Source organism: Globicephala melas, chromosome 4 (genome assembly GCF_963455315.2).
Source record: "Globicephala melas chromosome 4, mGloMel1.2, whole genome shotgun sequence".
Taxonomy (NCBI): domain Eukaryota; kingdom Metazoa; phylum Chordata; class Mammalia; order Artiodactyla; family Delphinidae; genus Globicephala; species Globicephala melas.
The window spans coordinates 133,039,263-133,062,672 of record NC_083317.1 but is presented as its reverse complement, the minus strand read 5'-3'; the positions used below and the strand labels follow the sequence as shown (position 1 = coordinate 133,062,672).

The 23,410-nt window shown below is 42.9% G+C and overlaps 1 protein-coding gene across 3 annotated transcripts in view; it reads right to left on the bottom strand.

The window, feature by feature from the left end:
- The window catches only part of CPNE4 (copine 4), a 583,236-nt gene extending 563,639 nt beyond the window's left edge, over nt 1-19,597 (bottom strand). Inside the window, exons 1-2 of one of the 3 annotated variants that reach the window (XM_060298612.1) lie at nt 19,582-19,597; nt 19,295-19,448 (exon numbers count right to left, since the gene is read on the bottom strand). In XM_060298612.1, the coding sequence (XP_060154595.1) occupies nt 19,295-19,347 (53 nt within the window). In that variant the 5' untranslated portion in view covers nt 19,348-19,448; nt 19,582-19,597. Of the gene's footprint in view, nt 1-16,442; nt 16,806-19,294; nt 19,516-19,581 lie in introns of those variants that run through there. The other 2 variants (XM_060298611.1, XM_030876424.2) reach the window with 2 other exon arrangements.
- Between the last annotated feature and the right edge of the window lie 3,813 nt (nt 19,598-23,410).

The window sequence follows — 23,410 nt, the reverse complement described above, 5'->3', positions numbered from 1 at the left end:
TCGTGCCCCGGTCCGGGAAGAGCCCACATGCCGCGGAACGGCTGGGCCCGTGAGCCATGGCCGCTGAGCCTGCGCGTCCAGAGCCTGTGCTCCGCAACGGGAGAGGCCACAGCAGTGAGAGGCCCGTGTACCACAAATAAATAAATAAGAATATTTTGTGCTAGTAGCATTTTGGACTTTGATAGTAGAATGTACCCAATATGTTGTCTATTGCTGGCTACCAGAATCTTTTTCGGACAAAGATAGGAGATATATAAATACAATAAATGTCTGTTGCTCCACTTGCAGAGCAGAGTGATTGATTTTGTATTCTGGCTGTGTATCTGGGGGCCAGTGCTAAACATACTTTGCATCTGAAATAAATCTGGAATCAGCAGGAACAGAGGAAATTTTATCTTAGAGAAACCCCAGCATAACCCTTGAGTTATCTTTGCAACCAGGAATAAAATTTGTGGGTGGGAACAGGGGAGACAGGGAAGGACGGTAAATGATTTATTGCTAGTCTTTATCACACCTTCATAAACACACTCCTTCTAGTTTTCACAACTCGCTTGCAACACAGCAAACTACTACCATTAGGGTAATTACTCCTAAGTGCTAACCTTTGAGGGATGCCACCAGCCAACAACAGTGACAACCTGAGGACTTTCCATGTGCCCACAATACGATGGGTACTTAGGGTGCATGTATATTCTGAGGCTCACAGCCATCCCCGGGCACAGGCTCTCAAGTTATTTTCATTTTACATCTGTGGAAATTGAGCTTCAAGAGATTAAGCAGAGCTGAAATTCAGACCCAGGGACGCCTGACTCAAAATGTATGCCTCTCACTAATAATTCTACCTAACCACACACAACACAAAGCATGGTCTTACAATTATAATGTAGCACATTGTAGGTAAGGGCTATGATTCAAAGTTAATGCGTAGAGTAAAACTCACACATAGTCAAAATGATCTTTGAAAAAAATCCCATAAATTGTTCGCCAAGTACAATACATATTACATTACATATACAACATCATACAGTAATATATCTGTATAACGTCACACATTAATTTAGATTATATTATAGAAAGCAAACCATCCAAATGTAACATAAGTATTTTTAACAAGTGATTGAGGGTGTAGAGTTGATTTTGAGGAAGTTAAATGTACACTGTAGTCACCCACAAACCTGACTCAGATGCAGGATGTAAGATAAGGGGACGGGTACACACACGGGGGACAGAGAGAGCACCTTATGTACCAGAAAGTTCTAATCACTCTGGGGTTACAGCAAGCAGCGTATGATACAGCCACTACCTGGCAAAACTTGTGATCCACTGGGGAATCAGGAACACCCATGCACACCAATGTTACACAGCAGGAGCTAAAGCACAGTCAGCCAGGAGGGTGTGAAAACGGAGGATCTGAGCCTTCTTGAGAGAGGCAGACACGGAAGGATGGATGAGAAATAAAGACCATATGAAACACGGATTTGAAAAAAACGCCCAGGCTGAACCCTCCTACACTGTTGGTGGGAATGTAAATTGGTGCAGCCTCTACGGAGAGCAGTATAGAGGTTCCTGAAAAAACTAAAAATAGAGTTGACATATGATCCAGCAATCCCACTCCTGGGTATATATCCAGAGAAAACTCCAATTCGAAAAGATACATGCACCCCAATGTTCATAGCAGCACTATTCACAATAGTCAAGACATGGAAACAACCTAAATGTCCATCGACAGATGAATGGATAAAGAAGATGTGAAAAGGATGGAAATAATGCCATTTGCAGCAACATGAATGGACCTAGGGATTATCATATGAAGTGAAGTAAGACAAAGAAAGACAAATATCATATGATATCACTTATATGTGGAATCTGAAATACGATACAAGTGAACTTATCTATGAGACAGAAACAGACTCACAAACATAGAGAACAGACTTGTGGTTGCCAAGGGTGAGGGGGTGTGGAGGGATAGATTGAGAGTTTGGGATTAGCAGATGGAAACGATTATATATAGGATGGATAGACAACAAGGTCCTACTGTATAGCACAGGGTAATATATTCAATATCCTATGAATATCCTAAACCATAATGAAAAAGAATATAAACAAAAGAAAAAAATTCTGTGGTCTTGAAACTGGGGGGTGGGGCACCCTAGGTTTGAGTCCTCTTCCTATCCAGTTACCAGTACTTTGGCATGCTCAATTATTTATAAAGTAGAACTAATAATATCTAACCCATAAAATACGTATTTGTAGTGATTTCATGTGCTTACATTTCTATAGTGGAATAATCTTTTCTGAAGGATGTGTATTATCCGAAATAAATTAAACCCCCTATTTAAAAAGTACTATACCCCCTTTAACATCTTCTCTAGGAAGAATGGAGAGCAGAAGTGGAAGAGTGAGAAAGACCAACACTTAATACAGGTCCTCTGCGGTCTTATACAGTTTTTTTTTCCCAACATCTTTACTGGAGTATAATTGCTTTACAATGGTGTGTTGGTTTCTGCTTTAAACAAAACAAATCAGCTATACATACACATATATCCCAATATCTCCTCCCTCTTGCATCTCCCTCCCACCCTCCCTATCCCATCCTTCTAGGTGGTCACAAAGCACAGAGATGATCTCCCTGTGCTATGTGGCTGCTGCCCAATAGCTATTTTAAATTTGGTAGTGTATATATGTAGATGCCACTCTCTCACTTCATCCCAGCTTACCCTTCCTCCTCCCTGGGTCCTCAAGTCCATTCTCTACGTCTGCATCTTTATTCCTGTCCTGCCCCTAGGTTTTTCAGAACTTTTTTTTTTTAGATTCCATATATATGTGTTAGCATATGGTATTTGTTTTTCTCTTTCTGTTTTTCTCTTCACTCTGTATGACAGATTCTAGGTCCATCAACCTCACTACAAATAATTCAATTTAGTTTCTTTTTATAGCTGAGTAATATTCCATCGTATATATGTGCCACATCTTCTTTATCCATTCATCTGTCAATGGACACTTAGGTTGATTCCATGTCCTGGCTGTTGTAAATAGAGCTGCAATGACATTGTGGTACATGACTCTTTTTGAATTACGGCTTTCTCCAGGTATGCCGAGCAGTGGGGTTGCGGGGTTGTATGGTAGTTTTATTTTTAGTTTTTTAAGGAACCTCCATATTGTTCTCCATAGTGGCTGTATCAATTTACATTCCCACTAACAGTGCAAGAGGGTTCCCTTTTCTCCATACCCATTCCACCATCTATTGTTTGTAGATTTTTTGATGACAGCCATTCTGACTGGTGTGAGGTGATACATCATTGTAGATTTGATTTGCATTTCTCTAATGATTAGTGATGTTGAGCATTCTTTCATGTGTTTGTTGTCTACCTGTATATCTTTTTTGGAGAAGTGTCTCTTTAGTTCTTCAGCCCATTTTGGGATTGGGTTTTTTTTTTTTTTTGATATTGAGCTGCTTATAAATTTTGGAGATTAATCCTTTGTCAGTTGCTTCATTTGCAAATACCTTATCCCATTCTGAGGGTTGTCTTTTCTTCTTATGTTTTCCTTTGCTGTGCAAACTTCTAAGTTTCCTTAAGTCCCATTTGTTTATTTTTCTTTTTATTTCCATTTCCCTAGGAAGTGGGTCAAAAAGGATCTTGCTGTGATTTATGTCACAGAGTGTTCTGCCTATGTTTTCCTCTAAGAATTTTATAGTACCTGGCCTTACATTTAGGTCTTTAATCCATTTTGAGTTTATTTTTGTGTATGACACTAGTGAGTGTTCTAATTTCATTCTTTTACATGTAGCTGTCCAGTTTTCCCAGCACCACTTATTGAAGAGCCTGTCCTTTCTCCATTGTATATTCTTGCCTCTTTTATCAAAAATAAGGTGACCATAGGTGCATGGGTTTATCTCTCTCTGGGCTTTCCATCCTGTTCCATTGACCTATATTTCTGTTTTTGTACCAGTACCATACCATCTTGTTTACTGTAGCTTTGTAGTATAGTCTGAAGTCTGGGAGGCTGATTTCTCCAGCGCAGTTTTTCTTTCTCAATATTGCTTGGCTATATGGGGTCCTTTGTGTTTCAATAAAAATTTTTTGTTCTAGTTCTGTGAAAAATGCCAGTGATAGTTTGATAGGGACTGCACTGAATCTGTAGATTGCTTTGGGTAGTATAGTCATTTTCACAATGTTGATTCTTCCAATCCAAGAACATGGTCTATCTCTCCATCTGTTTGCATCATCTTCAATTTCTTTCATCAGTGTCTTATAGTTTTCTGCATACAGGTCTTTTGTCTACTTAGGTAGTTTATTTCTAGGTGTTTTATTCCTTTTGTTGCAGTGGTAAATAGGAGTGTTTCCATAATTTCTCTTTCAGATTTTTCATAATTAGTGTATAAGAATGCAAGAGATATCTGTGCATTAAATTTTTATCCTGCTACTTTACCAAATTCATTGATTAGCTCTAGTAGTTTTCTGGTAGCATCTTTAGGATTCTCTATGCATAGTATCATGTCATCTGCAAACAGTGACAGTTTTACTTCTTCTTTTCCAATTTCTATTCCTTTTATTTCCTTTTATTCTGTGATTGCTGTGGCTAAAGCTTCCAAAACTATGTTGAATAACAGTGGTGAGACTGGGCAAACTTCCCTTCTTCCTGATTGTACAGGAAATGATTTCAGTTTTTCACCATTGAGAATGATGTTGGCCGTGGGCTTGTCATATATGGCCTTTATTATGTTGAGGTAAGTTTCCTCTATACCTACTTTCTGGAGGATTTTTATCAAAAATCTGTGTTGAAGTTTGTTGAAAGCTTTTTCTGCATCTATTTATCTACTGAGATGATCATATGGTTTTTCTCCTTCAATTTGTTAATATGGTTTCTCACATTAATTGATTTGCATATATTGAAGAATCCTTGCATTCCTGGAATAAACCCCACTTGATCATGGTGTATGATCCTTTTAATGTGCTGTTGGATTCTGTTTGCTAGTATTTTGTTGAGGATTTTTGCATCTATGTTCATCAGTGATATTGGCCGGTAGTTTTCTTTCTTTGTGACATTTTTGTCTGGTTTTGGTATCAGGGTAATTGTGACCTCATAGAATGAGTTTGGGAGTGTGCCTCCCTCTGCTATATTTTGGAAGAGTTTGAGAAGGACAGATGTTAGCTCTTCTCTAAATGTTTGATAGAATTCACCTGTGAAGCCATCGGGTCCTGGGCTTTTGTTTGTTGGAAGAGTTTTAATCACAGTTTCAATTTCAGTGCCTGTGATTGGTCTGCTTATATTTTCTATTTCTTCCTTGTTCAGTCTCAGAAAGTTGTGCTTTTCTAAGAATTTGTCCATTTCTTCCAGGTTGTCCATTTTATTGGCATAGAGTTGCTTGCAGTAATCTCTCATGATCTTTTGTATTTCTGCAGTGTCAGCTGTTACTTCTCGTTTTTCATTTCTAATTCTACTGATTTGAGTCTTCTCTCTTTTTTTGTTGATGAGTCTGGCTAATGGTTTATCAATTTTGTTTATCTTCTTAAAGAACCAGTTTTTAGTTTTATTGATCTTTGCTATCATTTCCTTCATTTCTTTTTCATTCATTTCTTGTCTGATCTTTATGATTACTTTCCTTCTGCTAACTTTGGGGTTTTTTTTTTCTTTCTCTAACTGTTTTAAGTGTAAGGTTAGGTTGTTTATTTGAGATGTTTCTTGTTTCTTGAGGTAGAATTGCATTGCTATAACTTTCCTCTTAGAACTGCTTTTGCTGCATCCCATGGGATTTGGGTTGTCATGTTTTCATTGTCATTTGTTTTTAGGTATTTGTGATTTCCTCTTTGATTTCTTCAGTGATCTCTTGGTTATTTAGTAGTGTATTGTTTAGCCTCCATGTGTTTGTACTTTTTACAGATTTTTTTCTGTAATTGATATCTAGTCTCATAGCACTGTGTTCAGAAAAGATGCTTGATATGATTTCAATTTTCTTAAATTTACCAAGGCTTGATTTGTGGCCCAAGATAGGATCTATCCTGGAGAATGTTCCATGAGCACTTGAGAAGAAAGTGTATTCTGTTGTTTCTGGATGGAATGTCCTATAAATATCAATTAAGTCTATCTTGTTTAATGTATTATTTAAAGCCTGTGTTTCCTTATTTATTTTCATTTTGGATGATCTGTCCATTGGTGAAAGCTAGGTGTTAAAGTCCCCTACTATGATTGTGTTACTGTCGATTTCCCCTTTTATGGCTGTTAGCATTTGCCTTATGTATTGAGGTGTTCCTATGTTGGGTGCATAAATATTTACAATTGTTATATCTTCTTGGATTGATCCCATGATCATTATGTACTGTCCTTGTCTCTTGTAATAGTCTTCATTTTAAAGTCTATTTTGTATGATATGAGAATTGCTACTTCAGCTTTCTTTTGATTTCCATTTGCATGGAATATCTTTTTCCATCCCCTTGCTTTCAGTCTGTATGTGTCCCTAGGTCTGAAGTGGATCTCTTGTAGACAGTATATACAGGGCTTGTTTTTGTATCCATTCAGCCAGTCTATGTCTTTTGGTTGGAGCATTTAATCCATTTACACTCAAGGTAGTTATTGATATGCATGTTCCTATTACCATTTTCTTAATTTGGGGGGGTTTGTTATTGTAGGTCTTTTCCTCTCTTGTGTTTCCTGCCTAGAGAAGTTCCTTTAGCATTTGTTGTAAAGCTGGTTTGGTGGTGCTGAATTATTTTGGCTTCTGCCTGTCTGTAAAGATTTTAATTTCTCCGTCAAATCTGAATGAGATCCTTGCTGGGTAGAGTAATCTTGGTTGTAGGTTTTTCCCTTTTAATATTTAAATCTCTTTAAATATAACCTGCTACTCCCTTCTGGCTTGCAGAGTTTCTGCTAAAAGATCAGATGTTAACCTTATGGGATTCCCTTACATGTTATTTGTTGTTTTGCCCTTGCTGCTTTTAATAATTTTCTTTGTATTTAATTTTTGATAGTTTGATTAATATGTGTCTTGGCATGTTTCTCCTTTGATTTATCCTGTATGGGACTGTCTGCACTTCCTGGACTTGACTGACTTTTTCCTTTCCCATATTAAGGAAATTTTCCACTATAGTTTTCAACTATAATCTCTTCAAATATTTTCTCAGTCTCTTTCTTTTACTCTTCTTCTTCTGGGACCCCTATATTGGAATATTGCTGCATTTGGTGTTGCCCCAGAGGTCTCTGAGACTGTCCTCAATCCTTTTCATTCTTTTCTCTTTATTCTGCTCCGCAGTAGTTATTTCTACTATTTTATCTTCCATGTCACTTATCCGTTCTTCTGCCTGTTATTCTGCTATTGACTCCTTCTAGAGAATTTTTAACTTCATTTATTGTGTTGTTCATCATTGTTTGTTTACTCTTTAGTTCTTCTAGGTCCTTGTTAAGTGTTTCTTGTATTTTCTCCATTCTATTTCCAAGATTTTGGATCATGTTTACAATCATTACTCTGAATTGTTTTTCAGGTAGACTGCCTATTTCCTCTTCATTTGTTTGGTCTTGTGGGTTTTTGCCTTGCTCCATCACCTGCTGTGTGTTCCTCTGTCTTCTGAGTTTGCTTAATTTACTGTGTTTGGGCCTCCTTTTTTGCAAGCTGCAGGTTTGTAGTACCAGTTGTTTTTGGTGTCTGCCCACAGGCTAAGGTTGTGAAGGCTTCCTGGTGGAGGAGACTGGTGCCTGTGTCCTGGTGGATGAGGCTGGATCTTGTCTTTCTGGTGGGCAGGACTGTGTCCAGTGGTGTGTTTTGGAGTGTCTTTTAACTCAGTATGATTTTAGGCAGCCTCTCTGGTAATGGCTGGGGTTGTGTTCCTGTCTTGCTAGTTGTTTGGCATAGGGTGTCCAGCACTCCAGCTTGCTGGTCAGTGAGTGGAGCTGGGTATTCACGTTGAGATGGAGATCTCTGTGAGAGCTTTCCCTGTTTGATATTACATGGAGTTGGGAGGTCTCTGGCGGACCAATGTCCTGAACTCGGCTCTCCCACCTTAGAGGCACAGGCCTGACACCCGGCCAGAGCACCAAAACCCTGTCAGCCACACAGCTCAGAAGAAACGAGAGGGAAAAAAAGAAAGAATAAGATAAAATTATTAAAATAAAAAAAAATTATTAAAAATAAAAAAGAATTAAAAAGTAATAAAAAAGAAAGAAAGAGAGCAACCAAACCAAAAAACAAATCCACCAATGATAACAAACGCTAAAAGCTATACTAAAAACAAACAAAATAAAGGACAGACTGAACCACAGGACAAATGGTGAAAGCAAAGCTATACAGACAAAATCACACAAAGAAACATACACATACACACTCACAAAAAGTGAAAAAGGAAAAAATAATATATCTATCTATATATATAAAAGGAAGAGAGTAATCAAATCAATAAACAAATCTACCAATGATAATAAACTCTAAATACTAAACTAAGATAAACACAGAACTAGAAACAAATTAGATGCAGAAAGCAAACCCCAAGTCTGCACTTGCTCCCAAAGTCCACCGCCTCAATTTTGCAATGATTCATTGTCTATTCAGGTATTCCACAGATGCAGGGTACATCAAGTTGGTTGTGGACATTTAATCCACTGCTCCTGAGGCTGCTGGAAGAAATTTCCCTTTCTCTTCTTTGTTCGCACAGCTCCTAGGGTTCAGCTTTGGATTTGGCCTTGCCTCTGCGTGTAGGTCACCTGAGGTCATCTCCTTTGTTCAGACAGGACGGGGTTAAAGAAGCAGCTGATTAGGGGGCTCTGTCTCACTCAGGCAGTGGGCATGGAGGGGTACGGAATGCAAGGTTAGTCTTTGGCGGCAGAGGCCAGCGTGATGTTGCAACAGCCTGAGGCATGTCGTGTGTTCTCCCAGGGAAGTTGTCCCTGGATCACGGGACCCTGGCAGTGGTGGGCTGCATAGGCTCCTTGGAGGGGAGAGTGACCTGTGCTTAACAACAGGCTTCTTGGTGGCTGCAGCAGCAGCCTTAGCATTTCATGCACGTCTCTGGTGTCTGTGCTGATAGCCACGTCTCACACCCATCTCTGGAGCTCGTTTAGGTGGTGCTCTGAATCCATTCTCCTCCTGCACCCCGAAACAATGGTCTCTTGCCTCTTAGGCAGTTCCAGACTTTTTCCCAGACTCCCTCCTGGTTAGCTGTGGTGCACTAGCCCCCTTCAGGCTGTGTTCATGCAGCCAACCCCAGTCCTCTCCCTGGGATCTGACCTCTGAAGCCAGAGCCCAGCTCACAGCCCCCACCAACCCCAGTGGGTGGGCAGACAAGCCTCTCGGGCTGGTGAGTGCTGGTCAGCACCGATCCTCTGTGCGGGAATCTCTCCACTTTTCCCTCTGCACCCCTGTTGCTGCACTTTCCTCCGTGGCTCCGAAGCTTCCCCCCCATCCACCCCCAGTATCTGCTAGTGAAGAGGCTTCCTAGTGTGGCAACTTTTCCTCCTTCACAGCTCCCTCCCAGAGGTGCAGGTCCTGTCCCTATTCTTTAGTCTCTGTTTTTTCTTTTTTCTTTTTCCCTACCCAGGTACGTGGGGAGTTTCTTTCCTTTTGGGAAGTCTGAGGTCATCTTCTGCCACTGCTCAGTAGGTGTTCTGTAGGAGTTGTTCCACATGTAGATATATTTCTGATGTATTTGAGGGGAGGAAGGTAATCTCCACGTCTTACTCCTCCACCCTCTTGAAGGTCTCTGCCTTATACAGTTTTATCCCCATTTTTACAAACGAGGAAATAAAACTCAGAGAGTTTCAGTAATTTTCCCAAAGCCAAACAGCTATTGAGTGGCAGAATCAGGATGTAATCCTAGTCTGTTTACCTTCAAAGGCTAAGCCCTTATCATAACAAAACTCAATAAATACTTACCTTTATCAAATTATATTACAGCCTAGTGGTTTATTGGCACAATCCTAAATAAGAGTGAGAAAGAAAGAAATAGCATTGTTCATGGAGTCAACCAAAATTTCTAGAGCAGATGCCAGATGCCTGGCCCTGTTTGGGATTCAGCAGTGAAAAAGACAGGAAGAGTCCTGCTCTTGTAAAGCACGTAGTGGGGAGTGGAGATGGGTGCAGCTTGGGTGAGGGATTTCAGCTTGCTGGGCCTCTGTTTCCTCATCTGGAAAATGGGAAGGGGTGTTCCTAATTCTATGAGATTGTTCAGCCCTCACATTCTCTGATTCCATAGGAAGTATTTGTTTTCCAGTCTCTTTAAAATTCAGTCAGGCCATGAGCTGTGATGAATGTTGTTAGCTCCTCCCCAAATCAACTGTTTCCACCCTTTTCCTCTGTTCAGGCCTTTCCTCAACATGATTCACAATCAATCAAGTCACAGAACCTAAGGGGGTACCCAGCAGAAGAATAACAACACTGGCTTCTCAGGAGCTCTGCGGTCTACCTGGCCAGGTAAACTTAACTCACCTGGCCCAGGGTGGCCACCTCAGGCACAAACCGCATTTTTCCACTTTGTCTTTAAGTTACTTGTTGAAATAACTGCACAAATATAACAAAGACATCAAATTAGGCATCCTCTGCCCCCAGTGCCTATTAATAAATTAAGCACTTTTCTGCCACTTTAATGATAAAGATAATGCATTTCTTTTAACCATTCTGCTGTCCTTATTATTTTTAATTTTTGTTGATATTTGTATTGACTACATCTTTCAATATTTTAAAAACAGACTCTTGATTTAGGTTCTTCCAGACCCAACCTTTAGAGGTAAGGGTTTTGTTGTTATATTTCTATTATGTTTCCTTTAAAAATCATTTTCCTATTAAAATGGAATTAAGTCAACTATATAGGCATTTATCTTATTATATTGATGAAATTAACACATAGAGGGCAGTAGTACAAGTTGATTGGACTTGAGAACCTCTAATAGCACAGTTAAATATACATATAAACCAAAGTACATGCTGAGTGAGACCCCTCCCCTTTTTCCTCCCTCCATAGACCCGATTCCTTGAAATATAGGGAGATGAAAAAACATGAGTGTAAAGAACTTGAGAGACCATTTCCCAGGGTCTCTGAGACAAAGCCAGTATCTCGGTATCTCTCAGCCCACATGGTTTGTTCATCTCTCTCTCATATTCTCCATCTGCCCCTCAAGCTGCAGCTTCAAAACATGGGAACTCCACATTAATTGATCCCACTGCCTAACTCAGCTTTGGGCATAAAGGCTGTGATCAGTGATTGTTCAACAAATGGATAAGTGAGGCCCCTCTGCTGAGGGGAGGGGTGTGGGGCCAGGAGGAAGAGGCTCAAATGGAAAGGGAAGAAGGAAGTTTAGGTAGAACTCTTGAGAGAAAGGGCACAGGGATGAGCACAGCCTGTCCACCAAAATACCACTTTTACACTTCACCCATTCACCACCACAAACCTCGTCTTCCAGAGGCCAACACTCACACAGGCCTGCACCTTTCAAACTGAAAGCCCAAGATTCAAGCCAGGTATTTCTGGGTCCAGAGTCCTGCCTCCGGAGAAACAAAGGGCTGTGAGACTGCAGACAGCATGTCAGGTGTCCAGCCACGGGGCCACCCGACCAGGTTGGAAGTGCCCCATCCGATGCTGAAGGCGGATCTCTGTCCCCTCTCTGAAGCATGGCAATTTGAGTCAGAGGCGCTCGGCAACCAACCCCTCCTCTCTGGGCACCCTCCTTGGGGTTCTGCCAACCCCATCTCCAAGCCTGGAGGTCTGGCCTGGGAGCTGCACGACGGCTCCGCTGGTGCTCCGGCGCCCTCTAGCGGCTGTCCTCTCTAACGCCAACTCTCAGCCTTTCCTGCCTGCCTCCCTACCCAGTTGGGGGAGGGGCGGGGGGCTGCACTTGCCTTGGGCACCCGCCAGCCTGATTTCGTTCCTCCTTTAAGTGCCCTGCAGAGGTTTAGGTTCTCTTGCATAAGGAACGTCTTTTAGTCAATACACCTTAAACCTGATAAGGTTGCTTCTAGAATTAACCTGAAATACTGTATTTCTCTCCTGATGCTTCCAAGGGGAAGCAGTTGTAGTTTTCAAAGTCAGAAGAAAGTTATCAATATGATATTCTGAGCCAGATGGAAAAGAAACATTTTAGAAAGTTTGTGCTTTTTGAATGGACCTTTAATTTAAGACAGAATAAAGGAATTCCCCTGTGGATTCCTTAACTGGATACACATAAAATCTGTTTACTTTATTGACTCAATTGTGACATTTAAAATAGAAAGCTAGGACTGTGCATGAGAAGTTCTTCTTCACAAAACATTCACATTAACAGGGATGGCTGCAGACAGTGACTCTGTACAAATTTAATCACATCTATCGGGTAAATATTGCACTGGCTCCGAGAGAGCAAAATAATAAGACTCAAGCCTGCTCCTCCCAGTGAAGGTGGGAGCCCCCCTCCCCACCATCATCCCCAACTCAGTCAAGGTCATCAGTGCCCATGGTGCCACCACAGTAATTATCTCCAGGGAACCTGAGTTTCTTAGTGAGAGGAGTAATCAAGAGGGCTATGGTTCTGAGCATCTAAGAGTCAAAGTGATAAAATTGTTGTTCACAGTTTAGAGATGAGCCCACCACAGGCTAGCTTATATGGGTCCCCCGACACCTAGGAGTGCACCAAAATCATAGGACAAGGATAAACCTTCCCAAATAAGTCATCCTTATCACCTTCCACTTTCCAAGACTTGCCTTCAGGCCTTCAATGTTTACTGAGTTAAAAGCTACTGGTTCTCAAGATGCTTTCCCAAGAATACAGCAGCCAAAGAAAGGACTTCCCAGCATTTCCTAACTTAGGGAAAACATATACTATATGTCATATATATTGAATATTTAGTAGTTCATAGACTAAACAGAAAGCTCCCACATAAATGAGATTTCTAGTACAGAAAAGACTGAAAGTATACATAGGCATTGCTATGTTTTTACTCTGCAGTCACAAGTTTTAGCAGATTGGCTGAATTTAATGCTGATTGAGGTTCTACTCTATATTGTCCATTTCAAATAGTGTAGAAAACCAGCACATCTTGACTGACGCATTGATTGAGCTTGATTTTGGACTTATCCCAACCTCCACAAGAACACCTCACTCAAAGAAAGGATGTGTCACTCCAACCCCCTTAATTTTAATAACATGCTTCCCTCAAAAGAAAAACCATTCTAGAATTTTTAGGACATCCTAAAACTAAAGTTCTGTAATCTGTCTTTACCATCTACATTCAATCAAGAGAAAGGCAAAGTTAAAGGGAACTTTATTATCATATGCTGGCAGGTCACTTCTAATACACTATAGGATGGTCTTCAACCATTTGACATTTTATTTTAAGTGCATTTAAAATTTTCTGGCTTGATATTTTGTGATTCCAGGGTACTAGCTCCTGTTGCCAAGGAAATATGACTTTCAGTTACTGCAGGGATCCAAAGGGGCTTTTGTTTGTTTTTTAAAATATTAACATGACCAAAAAAAGTAAATATAGAGAATAAATTCAGCCCCTTTCTTCTTCAAAATGCATGAAAGACAGATCCTCTGGTCACATCTCTGATGAAAAAATACAAAGATTCATGAAGTGACTTTCCCAACTGGTATAGAGACTTTCTCCCAATCAGTGGGTCTGGTACCATCAGAGTCCTTTTCTCCTTCTTTGTTCTGGGTTGAGACCTCTCTGACAGTGGGGGCCGTTGATTATACACAATACTAACTACTCATCTCCAACATGTTTACCTCCATGGAAAAATCCTTTCTTTACATGAATAAAGGTGGCCATAAAGGTCCAGGCCTTTATTATATTTCAGAAAATTTGTAAAGAGAAGACAGATAAATGCATGGTACAAACCATATAAATACATTCAGCTGGGTTCCAAAAGATTCAAATGCAGATGAGAATAAAGATTCCACCATTAACCCATTTTTTCCCTCTGTGATTATTCCTTCTGATTGGTATAATCTAAAGGTTTTCAGTCATGATGGTAGACTCAAATCATCTGATGATGGGAAGAATCAAAGCCTCTATTTTTTGGAATACTACATAAAACTTCTCTGGAAACATAACATCTTTGCTTCCTACTAACTGAAATGCAGTATTTTAAAATCAGAAGTCCACGTGCAGATCAAGAAACCCTGTAGTACAAGGCACTTTTTAATCAAAACCTCCAAAAGCAGGGTCTCCTTAAGACAAACCATGGATTCAAGCAAAACGCCATGTTTCTACCAGAGACCTGAAGATAAACAGAAGTCTTTTAAGTACAATTAAAAAAACAACGCACAAATCTCAGAGCAACTATTTTTAAAGAAATATTCAGAAGCTGTAACAAAGTGCTTGTCTCATGCTGGGAAGGTCACTGCTCCCAATAAATTATGCTGGGATGAGCACTCACAGGAATGGTATAGGTTTGATGTCCATGAGCATTTTCACACGGTAATACGTTAGGAGACCTTTGGTTCTATCATAGGCAAGCTCTTCTCACTGAACCATTAAAAACAGCCCAGGATTCAACAGCCAATCCTACTATGGAGGGATACTTCCTTTTATGTAACACTCAGGGGAAATCACCTAGTTTTGATGTGGTTTGAGTTTCATCCTGTGAAACCATCAGAACTTCCCACCAGAGATAAATGAGAAGATTCTGGCCTTTATTAGTATGCAGGATTAACACAGGTGTCCTGGCTGTACTCGCCAACCCTTCTATTTTTATCCACCTCCCTACATGTGAGTACTTTTGACCTACTCTGAGCTCAGACCCCTGATCTATTAGAGTGACTTTGTCAGTCTTTCTTTAAAAATGGACCGGCAATAAAATGAATTTAACCTAGAAGCAGGAGCTCAGTAAGGGAAATGAAAACATCAGAAGTTATCTAATCACAGCCACAGCCATCCAGAGCTCTGTCTTATCTGCTGGGTAATAAAAATGGGACCTTCCTAAACTTGAAGGGCATCAAATGAAGTAAGTGAAGTTGTTGCTTGTCTCTGGCTTTTGGGGGGATTGCTATGCAGCTTAACCAGTGTATACTAACTACAAAACATTGGCATGGATTTGAAACACCTGTGTACTAGGAAAGTTTTTTGGGGGAGGGGGGAATGCGTTTTGACATAAAGTAAAAAATAAAACACAAACGTCTTTGAGAACAGGGATTGTTAAGCGGGCAGTAGAAGGAAGGAATGGAGAGAAAAGAATATCTCCTCTAAGTGAAAGCAGCTTTTCCAAAAGAGTAGCGTTCAGTATCAGTTTAAGGAGAGCACTTTAAAATACTTGGACAGCTCAAAACTGCTGTTGAGGGAACCTAAAACCAAGTGAGCCAAGAACAACCACAGTAGTGCTGTTAAAATCCTGGCAAAGCAGCCAGAGGATGAAGAGTTGGTTTTGCATAGTTTTGAACACAGGAGTAATAGAAGCAGAGGCAGCTCCTCCCAAAGGCATTGAAATCCTATGGCATCAGTGGGTCAGTTGCAGGGGGCAGGGGGTGGGGATGGAGGGTGTTTGTCTCTCAAAATCTCCCTACCCCACCCCACTACTCCGTTCACCCTTCCTCCGTCCACCTCCGGAACCCCAGGGGCAGCACTTCTTAAGCTCGAGCCCCCAGGGACCATCTCTGCAGCCAGGATTCTTCCCAGAGCCTGGCAAGTTCTGGGAATGGAAGCCAGGATTGCAAGGCCGCCTGAGGCGTGGTGGGACCTGCGGGGGGGGGGGGGGGGGCAGGGGGGGCAGGGGGGACCGGAGCCTTAAAGCCCACCCACGGCCTTCAAGGCGAAGGATAAACGGATCTTCCTAACAGTACCTCTCAGGGGTCAGCTTGCTCCCCACCCGACGGTGGTCAATACTCACTTGACGCCGCAAGGACCACCTCCTAACTGTCCCGCTCAATTCCACCCTAAGGGTCCTTGGGCATCTGTGATAGCGCGGTCCTGACCACTTTAGTCGGCTGTGGCCAGCGCTTCAGGGGTCCCTCCAGTCCCATCCCTGTCCCCTCCCCGTGGTACTTTATCAAATAGAGGAAGGAGCGCAGAGGGAGTTGGCTGAATCAAGGAACCTGCGAACCTATGGATGAGTTTTAAGCTAGACAGCCCGAGATGCGGTTCAATAGTATTGGAACCTATGGGGTGGGGAGGGAGATAGGGAGGTTAGGAAGCTGAGAGATTGAGTCTCACCGCGGCGGTCCAGCCCCGGGACCCCGCACAGCCCCCGCTCCCTCCTCGCTTCCCCGCCGTCAGGAGGAGGGATGCTGCGACCCCAGCCGGGACTCTGCCTCTCCCCTCCTCATTCAGCTCAGGACTGGCAGGTCGGCCCCCTCTCCACCCCCGCCAGGCCGAGCTAGCCGGGCGGAGGGCAGGGGCGAGAGGAGGGACCAAAGTTCCCCTGGACTAAGACGCTGCGCGCAGCTCTTCCTAAACAGCAGCGCCGGGTCGGAGCGAGCCCCTGCACCTCAAAAGTTGGTCTTCGGCCGCAGCCTCGGTACGCGGTGCAGGGTCCCGACCAACTTACCTGGCGCGGGGACCCGAGGGCGGACTGGGCTTCGGCTGTCGGGGTCCAACCAGAGCGCAGCTGCGGTGCGGCCGTGGGCGGGGCCGCGGTCGGCCTAGGGGGTCGTGCCGCCCTCCGCTCGGGCGCCGGGGCAGCTCAGCGACCGTGGAGGGAAGAGATGCCGAGCGGGAAGTGAGGGCTGCGCGGGGACCCGAACTCCATGCCGGGTGGTGAGGACGGGGCCGTTCGTCCCTCAGTCACTCGGGGAGAGGAGTGGGGGCGCCGGAGAGAGGGGCGGAGCGGGAGGGAGGAAACGGGGCGCGACCGGGCAGCTGGGGACCGCGGCTCCGCCGAAAGCCTCCACCTTCTGACGAAACCCGCGCGCCCCGCCGCCCGCGCGCTGCCGGCTCCGAGGCCTGGGCGCGAGCGCCCCCTGGGGACCCCGGCGGAGGAGGCAGCGGGGAGCGGAGCGCGCCGCCCCGCCCCGCCCCGCCGGGAGGGCGTCCTGGACAGGGGTGAGTCCCGGATGAGGGGTCCCGCTGGCGGCGGCCGCAGCCCAGGCTCCCCGCCCGGCCCGGTCGCTCACCCCGGGTTCCTGGGGATACGTCACCTGGGGACCTCCTCTTCAGGGGAAAGCGAGACTATCTGGAAAGGAGTGAGAGTGATGCTACTTTTTGCACACATTCCAGAAAACTTATTGGATCTGTGCTCAACTGCCACCAAAAACGGTGACGAGATTGCTCATCTTTGCATCTTCTGTGTCTACAAAAGAGCCTGTCATAAGGAGCCTGGTAATTATTTTTTAGTAAATAAGTGCATGAATAAATGAATGGACATTGTGGCTTTTTTCATCCCATAATGTCTTCCCGAATACATCCACTTCACAAATAGATATAAGATAAAGAAATGCTTGGGGAGCACCAATGTTTAAAAATAAATACAAACACACTGTCCTATGTAAGGGGTAACCACGGCCCCATGTTATGAAGCACTTTAGAAAGGAAGTGTGGCTTTACTCTTCCAAACTTATTAAAAGTTGAATTCAAACAAATGAGTGCTGTAGGTGTATACTGTGAATTGCTCCTGATTGTTTCTCCAGCAGTAGATAAACTAGACAGCTGCATTCTCTCAGCATAGAACCACACATTTGTCAGAACCACAAATTGGACTTCAGAATCCATAAGGTTCAAAAAAGGCAGTCTCTGACATTGGAATGACATGGAGGATATTACCTACAGTGTGGACAGGGAGACAGGGACATAGGCGGGTCTTCCTCCCCATCTTCTTAAGGCACATCTAACAAGACCTCTCTTCATGTAAAGAGGTTATCAGCCAAGGGCTTTTCTCCAACCAGAGTTCTCAATTTCAAAGGCCAGAGAAGAAGTAATAGGATGAGGAACAGGTACACCACTAATGGTTCTGTAGAGGCAATTAGGAAGATCTTTGAGAGACAGAGGAAGAGACTTCAGAAAGAAACAAATACTTACTAACACTTTTCTTCCCCCAGCTTTCCTCTCAAGACCTTCTGAAGTAGGATAACATGAAATGTGGACCCTAGAAAGAATCTTAGGCAGCTTAGGCCGTGAAGCTCCTTTGATTCACTTTGATTGGAGAAATTTGGGTCACGTGGTTAAGCACAAGCCAGTCATTGTGGCCTTAGGATACAGGATTCCCCTAATGCTCCAGGCCTTCCACAGAGTTTGGGAGCGTTCACTGTGCTCTGCAGCACTTCTGGAGCCCAAGTGGAGCCCCACCTGATCCAGCGCAACTGAGCATGAGACACAGGATGTTCCCCCAAAGGAAATTCAGTGTCTTCCTACAAGAAAAGAGGAGATAGATTCTGGGCAGGCAAAGTCAGCATATGTTTACTGAATATGGACATATTAAGTCAGAAAATGTTCCTTTCCAGTTTAATTAAGAAGTAGCCTTGGAGATGAACCTGAAGTTTGAGCTGGATTAAACTTGCAAAGATGAAGGGAAAAAAAAGGAAAATGATCGTGAATTTCTTTGCATGTTGATTGTGTCCTCTGAAATGTAGGTCCCATGAAGGCAGGTGGTAGTCTGTTTTGTTCTCTTGTGATTTTAACCCTTATGCCATTGCAGTGTCACTTAGCAGGTAGTCAATAAACATTTATTAAATTTTTAAAAATACCTTAGAGCTTATTGAACGCAAGCCTCTTATTTTATGGGTAAGAGAAAAAGAATTAAGGTGTGCTGATCATGTACTATTTCCAGACAATCTGTAAGCTACTCTATTGACCACCACCAACTGCCAACATAGGTTTTATTATCTCTACAAAAAGCCCAGGGTTTGGGTCGTCAGAATACCCAGACCAGGGAACATAGTTAGTTAATGGGAGGACAGGAGTGTTGATGGAAGCAGGCTCTGAAAGCACAATTAAAATGACATAACCAGGAACCACAGAGCAGATAATGGAGTCAGAACCACAGGGAGAGTCCAATACAACCATCGTTAGCTCCCTGTGTTAAAGACACAAACACACAAACTGAAGACAGCACCACAACTTGTGACAAATATGGTTTCCTCTGCCAGCAGGCTTCCGCTCCCTAATTAGAAACAAACAGTCGCCTGCAAGCCAGTGTGCAGAACACACATGCAGCCTTATGCCAGAAACTTGGAATTTTTTCCTCAAGGTATGACACTGAAGGTAAATTCAAAGATGCTCTCCGCCAGGCACAGAAAGAATTTCCTCCCACCTCTCCCATGGAACCAACAGCCCACCTCTACAAATGAAGATCTATAACCAGCTCATGAACTCGGGTAGCAGACGCTGCCCCCACAGCAAGTTGCTCACCAGCCAGAGTCCCTTTAACAACTGTGACCTCAGAACCCCCTGATCTGTATCACTTACCTCCTTCCAACTCTCCTCTTCATGGATTCTGAGCCGCTGGGCTCTACAGCCATGGTCAAAATGATCTAAAGTCAAGCTACAGGGTCACGGCGCCACTGGCATTCCCAAGCCGCAAAGGAGCCTCCAGCTCTGGGCAGATCCACTTGCCGGGTGTCTGTTTGATAACATAAGGGGAGGCATCCGCTCACTGTCCTATGCCAGTATGAAAGGCACCCCTCCCATCAGTGTGACAAGTGCAATACTGGAATGGAGCCAGGGAATGAAAGGGAAGAAATGTGGATTCTTACCAATGCAGTTGATACCATTTTTTAAGGGTGACAGATGATGAAGGGGAAAAACAGGCAGAGAATCAGTGCCCTGCATTGAAAACCTTGGATCCTTCCCTGAATGAGTCAGGGTGAGCATTTTGTTTTGAAATTCAATTTCTGTTTACCTTATTTTTTTTCCTTTGGGGTTTTTTTTTTTATTTTCCTTTTGGGCTGTAGGATGGTTACATCCTCAACTATTCGATGGGAATGCTGTAAATAACAGAACTTATTTTTGAGGCTTCGGATGTAAAAAGAACCTTGCATTTCCCTCCCCCCCAACACATTTATTTATAGATTAAAATGTGTTCTTTTTTTTTCTGTTTCATGTGATTTTGAGAATTGACTGATACGTCTCCTCTGCTGTTTCCATATATGCCTGAGATGAGTTGTATTACTGGAAAGCAGAGAGGAATGCTCTGAGAAAGCCCTTCTAAGATGCTAAGAGTCAAGAGAGAACAGATACACACATTCCAACCTGATGTAGGGATGTCATCTTCTACTGTCTGTCATTCTATGTGAAGACCCTGTGTGACCTCTGGCACCTCTAACATCACAAGCCAGCCATGAAGGAGTGCCCTATTCTTTTGTCTACCAATAGGTGGCATCAAAATCTCTTTAGCTCTTCATCGCATTTTAAAAACCATTGGCAGAGAGCATTTTCTTTCTGAGATTTTGTATTTTACCATGGGTGATGCTTTAAAAAACACTAGATCATCTCTCTATTATTTCAGAACAGATTATCCCATTTACCTCTTTTTTAAAAATTTACTTTATTGAAATTTAGTTGATTTACAATGTTGTGTTAGTTTCTGCTGTACAGCAAAGTGATTCATATATATATGTTCTTTTTCATATTCTTTTCCATTATGGTTTATCACAGGATATTGACTTTAGTTCCCTGTGCTATACAGTAGGACCTTGTTGTTTATCCATTCTATATGTGATACTTTGCATTTGCCATTTACCTCTTAATTAGGCCTCTCAGTCACCCCTCAGTTTCCTCATTGTGAAAAGAAGATATTTGAATTGAACTTCAGCTCTGGGATTCTGCTTTTCAGGTACATAATGTCTGCTCTGCTACAACATTCCTCATGTTTGTGATGAACCAATCAAGATTCCATTCCTTTGGGTTTAAGGAGTGTCAGCATGCAACTATCACTCTGTTGTAGAGACAGCTATTTGCCTAGCCTGTAATTGTTTTTGTTTGTTTTTCCTTATTAAGAAAAGCACAATTTGATGGAGGTGGCCATGTGTCAGCCCCAAACTCACATTTCCCAGCCTTTCTTACAGACGGAATAGTCATGTGTCAAAGGTCTAGCCCTGCACTGTCAAATATGATAGCCAGTAGCACATGTAGCTGCTTAAATTCAAATTTATTAAAATTAAGTAAAATTAAAAATTCAGGGGCTTCCCTGGTGGCACAGTGGTTGAGAGTCCGCCTGCCAATGCAGGGGACACGGGTTCGTGCCCCGGTCCGGGAAGATCCCACATGCCGCGGAGCGGCTGGGCCCGTAAGCCATGGCCGCTGAGCCTGCGCGTCCAGAGCCTGTGCTCCACAATGGGAGAGGCCACAACAGTGAGAGGCCCGCTTACCGCAAAAAAAAAAAAAAAAAAAAAAATATTCATTTCCTCAGTTACAGGAGCCTCATTTTAAATGCTAATAGTCACAAGTAGCTAGTAGCTACCATCTTGGGCAGTTCAGATACAGAACATTTCCATCATTGCAGATAGTTCTGCTTTGCAACACTGGTCTAACTGTTGAGATGTCAGTGGAAGTTACAGATCAGTTTCTGAGATAGTCTTAAAAAGGAGCGAGATACCTTTGGGTACTGGCCTGTACCTTTATCTTCTAACCCCTATAGCCATCCCTTTTTTCTACCTGAAGTTGAAGGTGGATCAGCCATCATGTGACTAGAAAGAAGCAAGCATTTGCCAAGGCAGGCTCAGCAGAAAGATAAAAGGAACCTGGGTCTTTGATATCATGAAGACAACCACATTGCCACCAATTTTATTATGAGAAAAATAAAACCACTAGTTGATACAAGTCACTATTTTCAGCTTTTTATTACTAACAACCAAATAGTATTTCTAACTGATATACCCTCAGAAAGTTATCTGGACAATTTTCTATTAATAGCTTTGGATAAGTAAGCTTCTTTCCAGTTTTCTTTACTTCAGTCAGAGTTGAGAACAAGATCCTGGCTAAAAGAAACAAAACAATGTATATACCCACAAAGAGATAATTATTAATCATTCCTTTCAATATGCCAAATGGGCCAAAATGGGGGAGATGGGGCATTAATGGTGCCCCAAATAATTATCCCTTATTTTATAATTTGGCTGAAGAGTACCTTTGCACTATCCTAGAGGAAACGTTGGTGTGTAGCGAGAGAAAAGGAAAATAATATTTGAGCCTATTCTATCTGCTAGAAACTTGGCTGAATGATTTTACAACATAATCGTAATTAAGGCTCATGACAATCCAATAAGGTAATATGTATGGCTCTCCTTTTTTTTTTTTTGCGGTACGCGGGCCTCTCACTGTTGTGGCCTCTCCCGTTGCAGAGCACAGGCTCTGGACGCACAGGCCCAGTGGCCATGGCTCACGGGCCCAGCTGCTCCACGGCATGTGGGATCTTCCCGGACCGGGGCACAAACCCATGTCCCCTGCATCGGCAGGCAGACTCTCAACCACTGCGCCACCAGGGAAGCCCAGCTCTCCATTTTTCGTAGATAACAAATTGAGGCTGAGAGATACTAAGTATCTTGTCAAAATCTACATAGCCAGTTAATTATAGAGATGAGTTTTGAATCCAGGTCTGCTTGGCTTGACACAACTGCATAATGAAATTCCCCTAGTGAGTGAGTGCCATCAGATTCTTCTCCATACATGCTTACTTCAAGACTCTCATTCCATCCTCTGGACCACTTTTTTGATGGCCTTGATTCTTTTCTACCATAGAAAAGACCGATAACATTTATCTTCATCTTCATAAGCTGTAGAAATTGACCAGGCAGTTTAGAGCAAAAAGCTTTCCAAACAAGAAAACAACATGAACAAAGGCTCCAAGTCGAGAGCAGGCATGGCCAACAAGGCCTCTCTAGGGAAGAAGCTTATGAGCTGAGGACTGAAGGTCAGAAGGAGCTGGCATGCAGCGACCAGGGGGAAGAACATTCCAGGCATGGGGAACAGCAAGTATGAAGGCCCAGAGGTGGGAAAAGTTCTTCGAGTTCCTAATGGTCAGTTTTAAGAGTTTCAACAAGAGAGGATGAGGCAGTTAGATCACACTAAAGTTCCTAAAGGGGAAAAGAAGAAAGAAGGTGAAAAAGATGTGAGGAGGCTTCAATATTACAGAAGACTTGTCTTGCTAGTTTTACTAATTAAACACATTTTGAGCATCTAGTCTGTACCAAACACCATCTTAGACACTGGGGTTGACAAAACATTGCCCTTGTTCTTCAGAACTGTATAGTAAAGTGCAAACCATAGAACAGAAAAGGAACCCCAGAAGGGTCATCCACAGGACCCCCTGGTCGGGAGTTTACTTCCACTTCCTGGACTAATGACACCATCAGCCCCCATTGACACCCGTGGAAAGGAAGGCCTCTGGGCTGTGGGCTCAGGCAACCAACATGCAGAGGGTTATTTCTGAAAAAATGAGTCCATGTGTCCACATTTAAAGGAAGAACAGGAATTGCCTTGGCAGAATTCCCTCCCCCATATGACCCACTCTTCCCATGGCCAACATCCATAATTACCTTTTGGGTCAAATACTTTCATACATGTTACCTTGTTTACTCTTTGCAA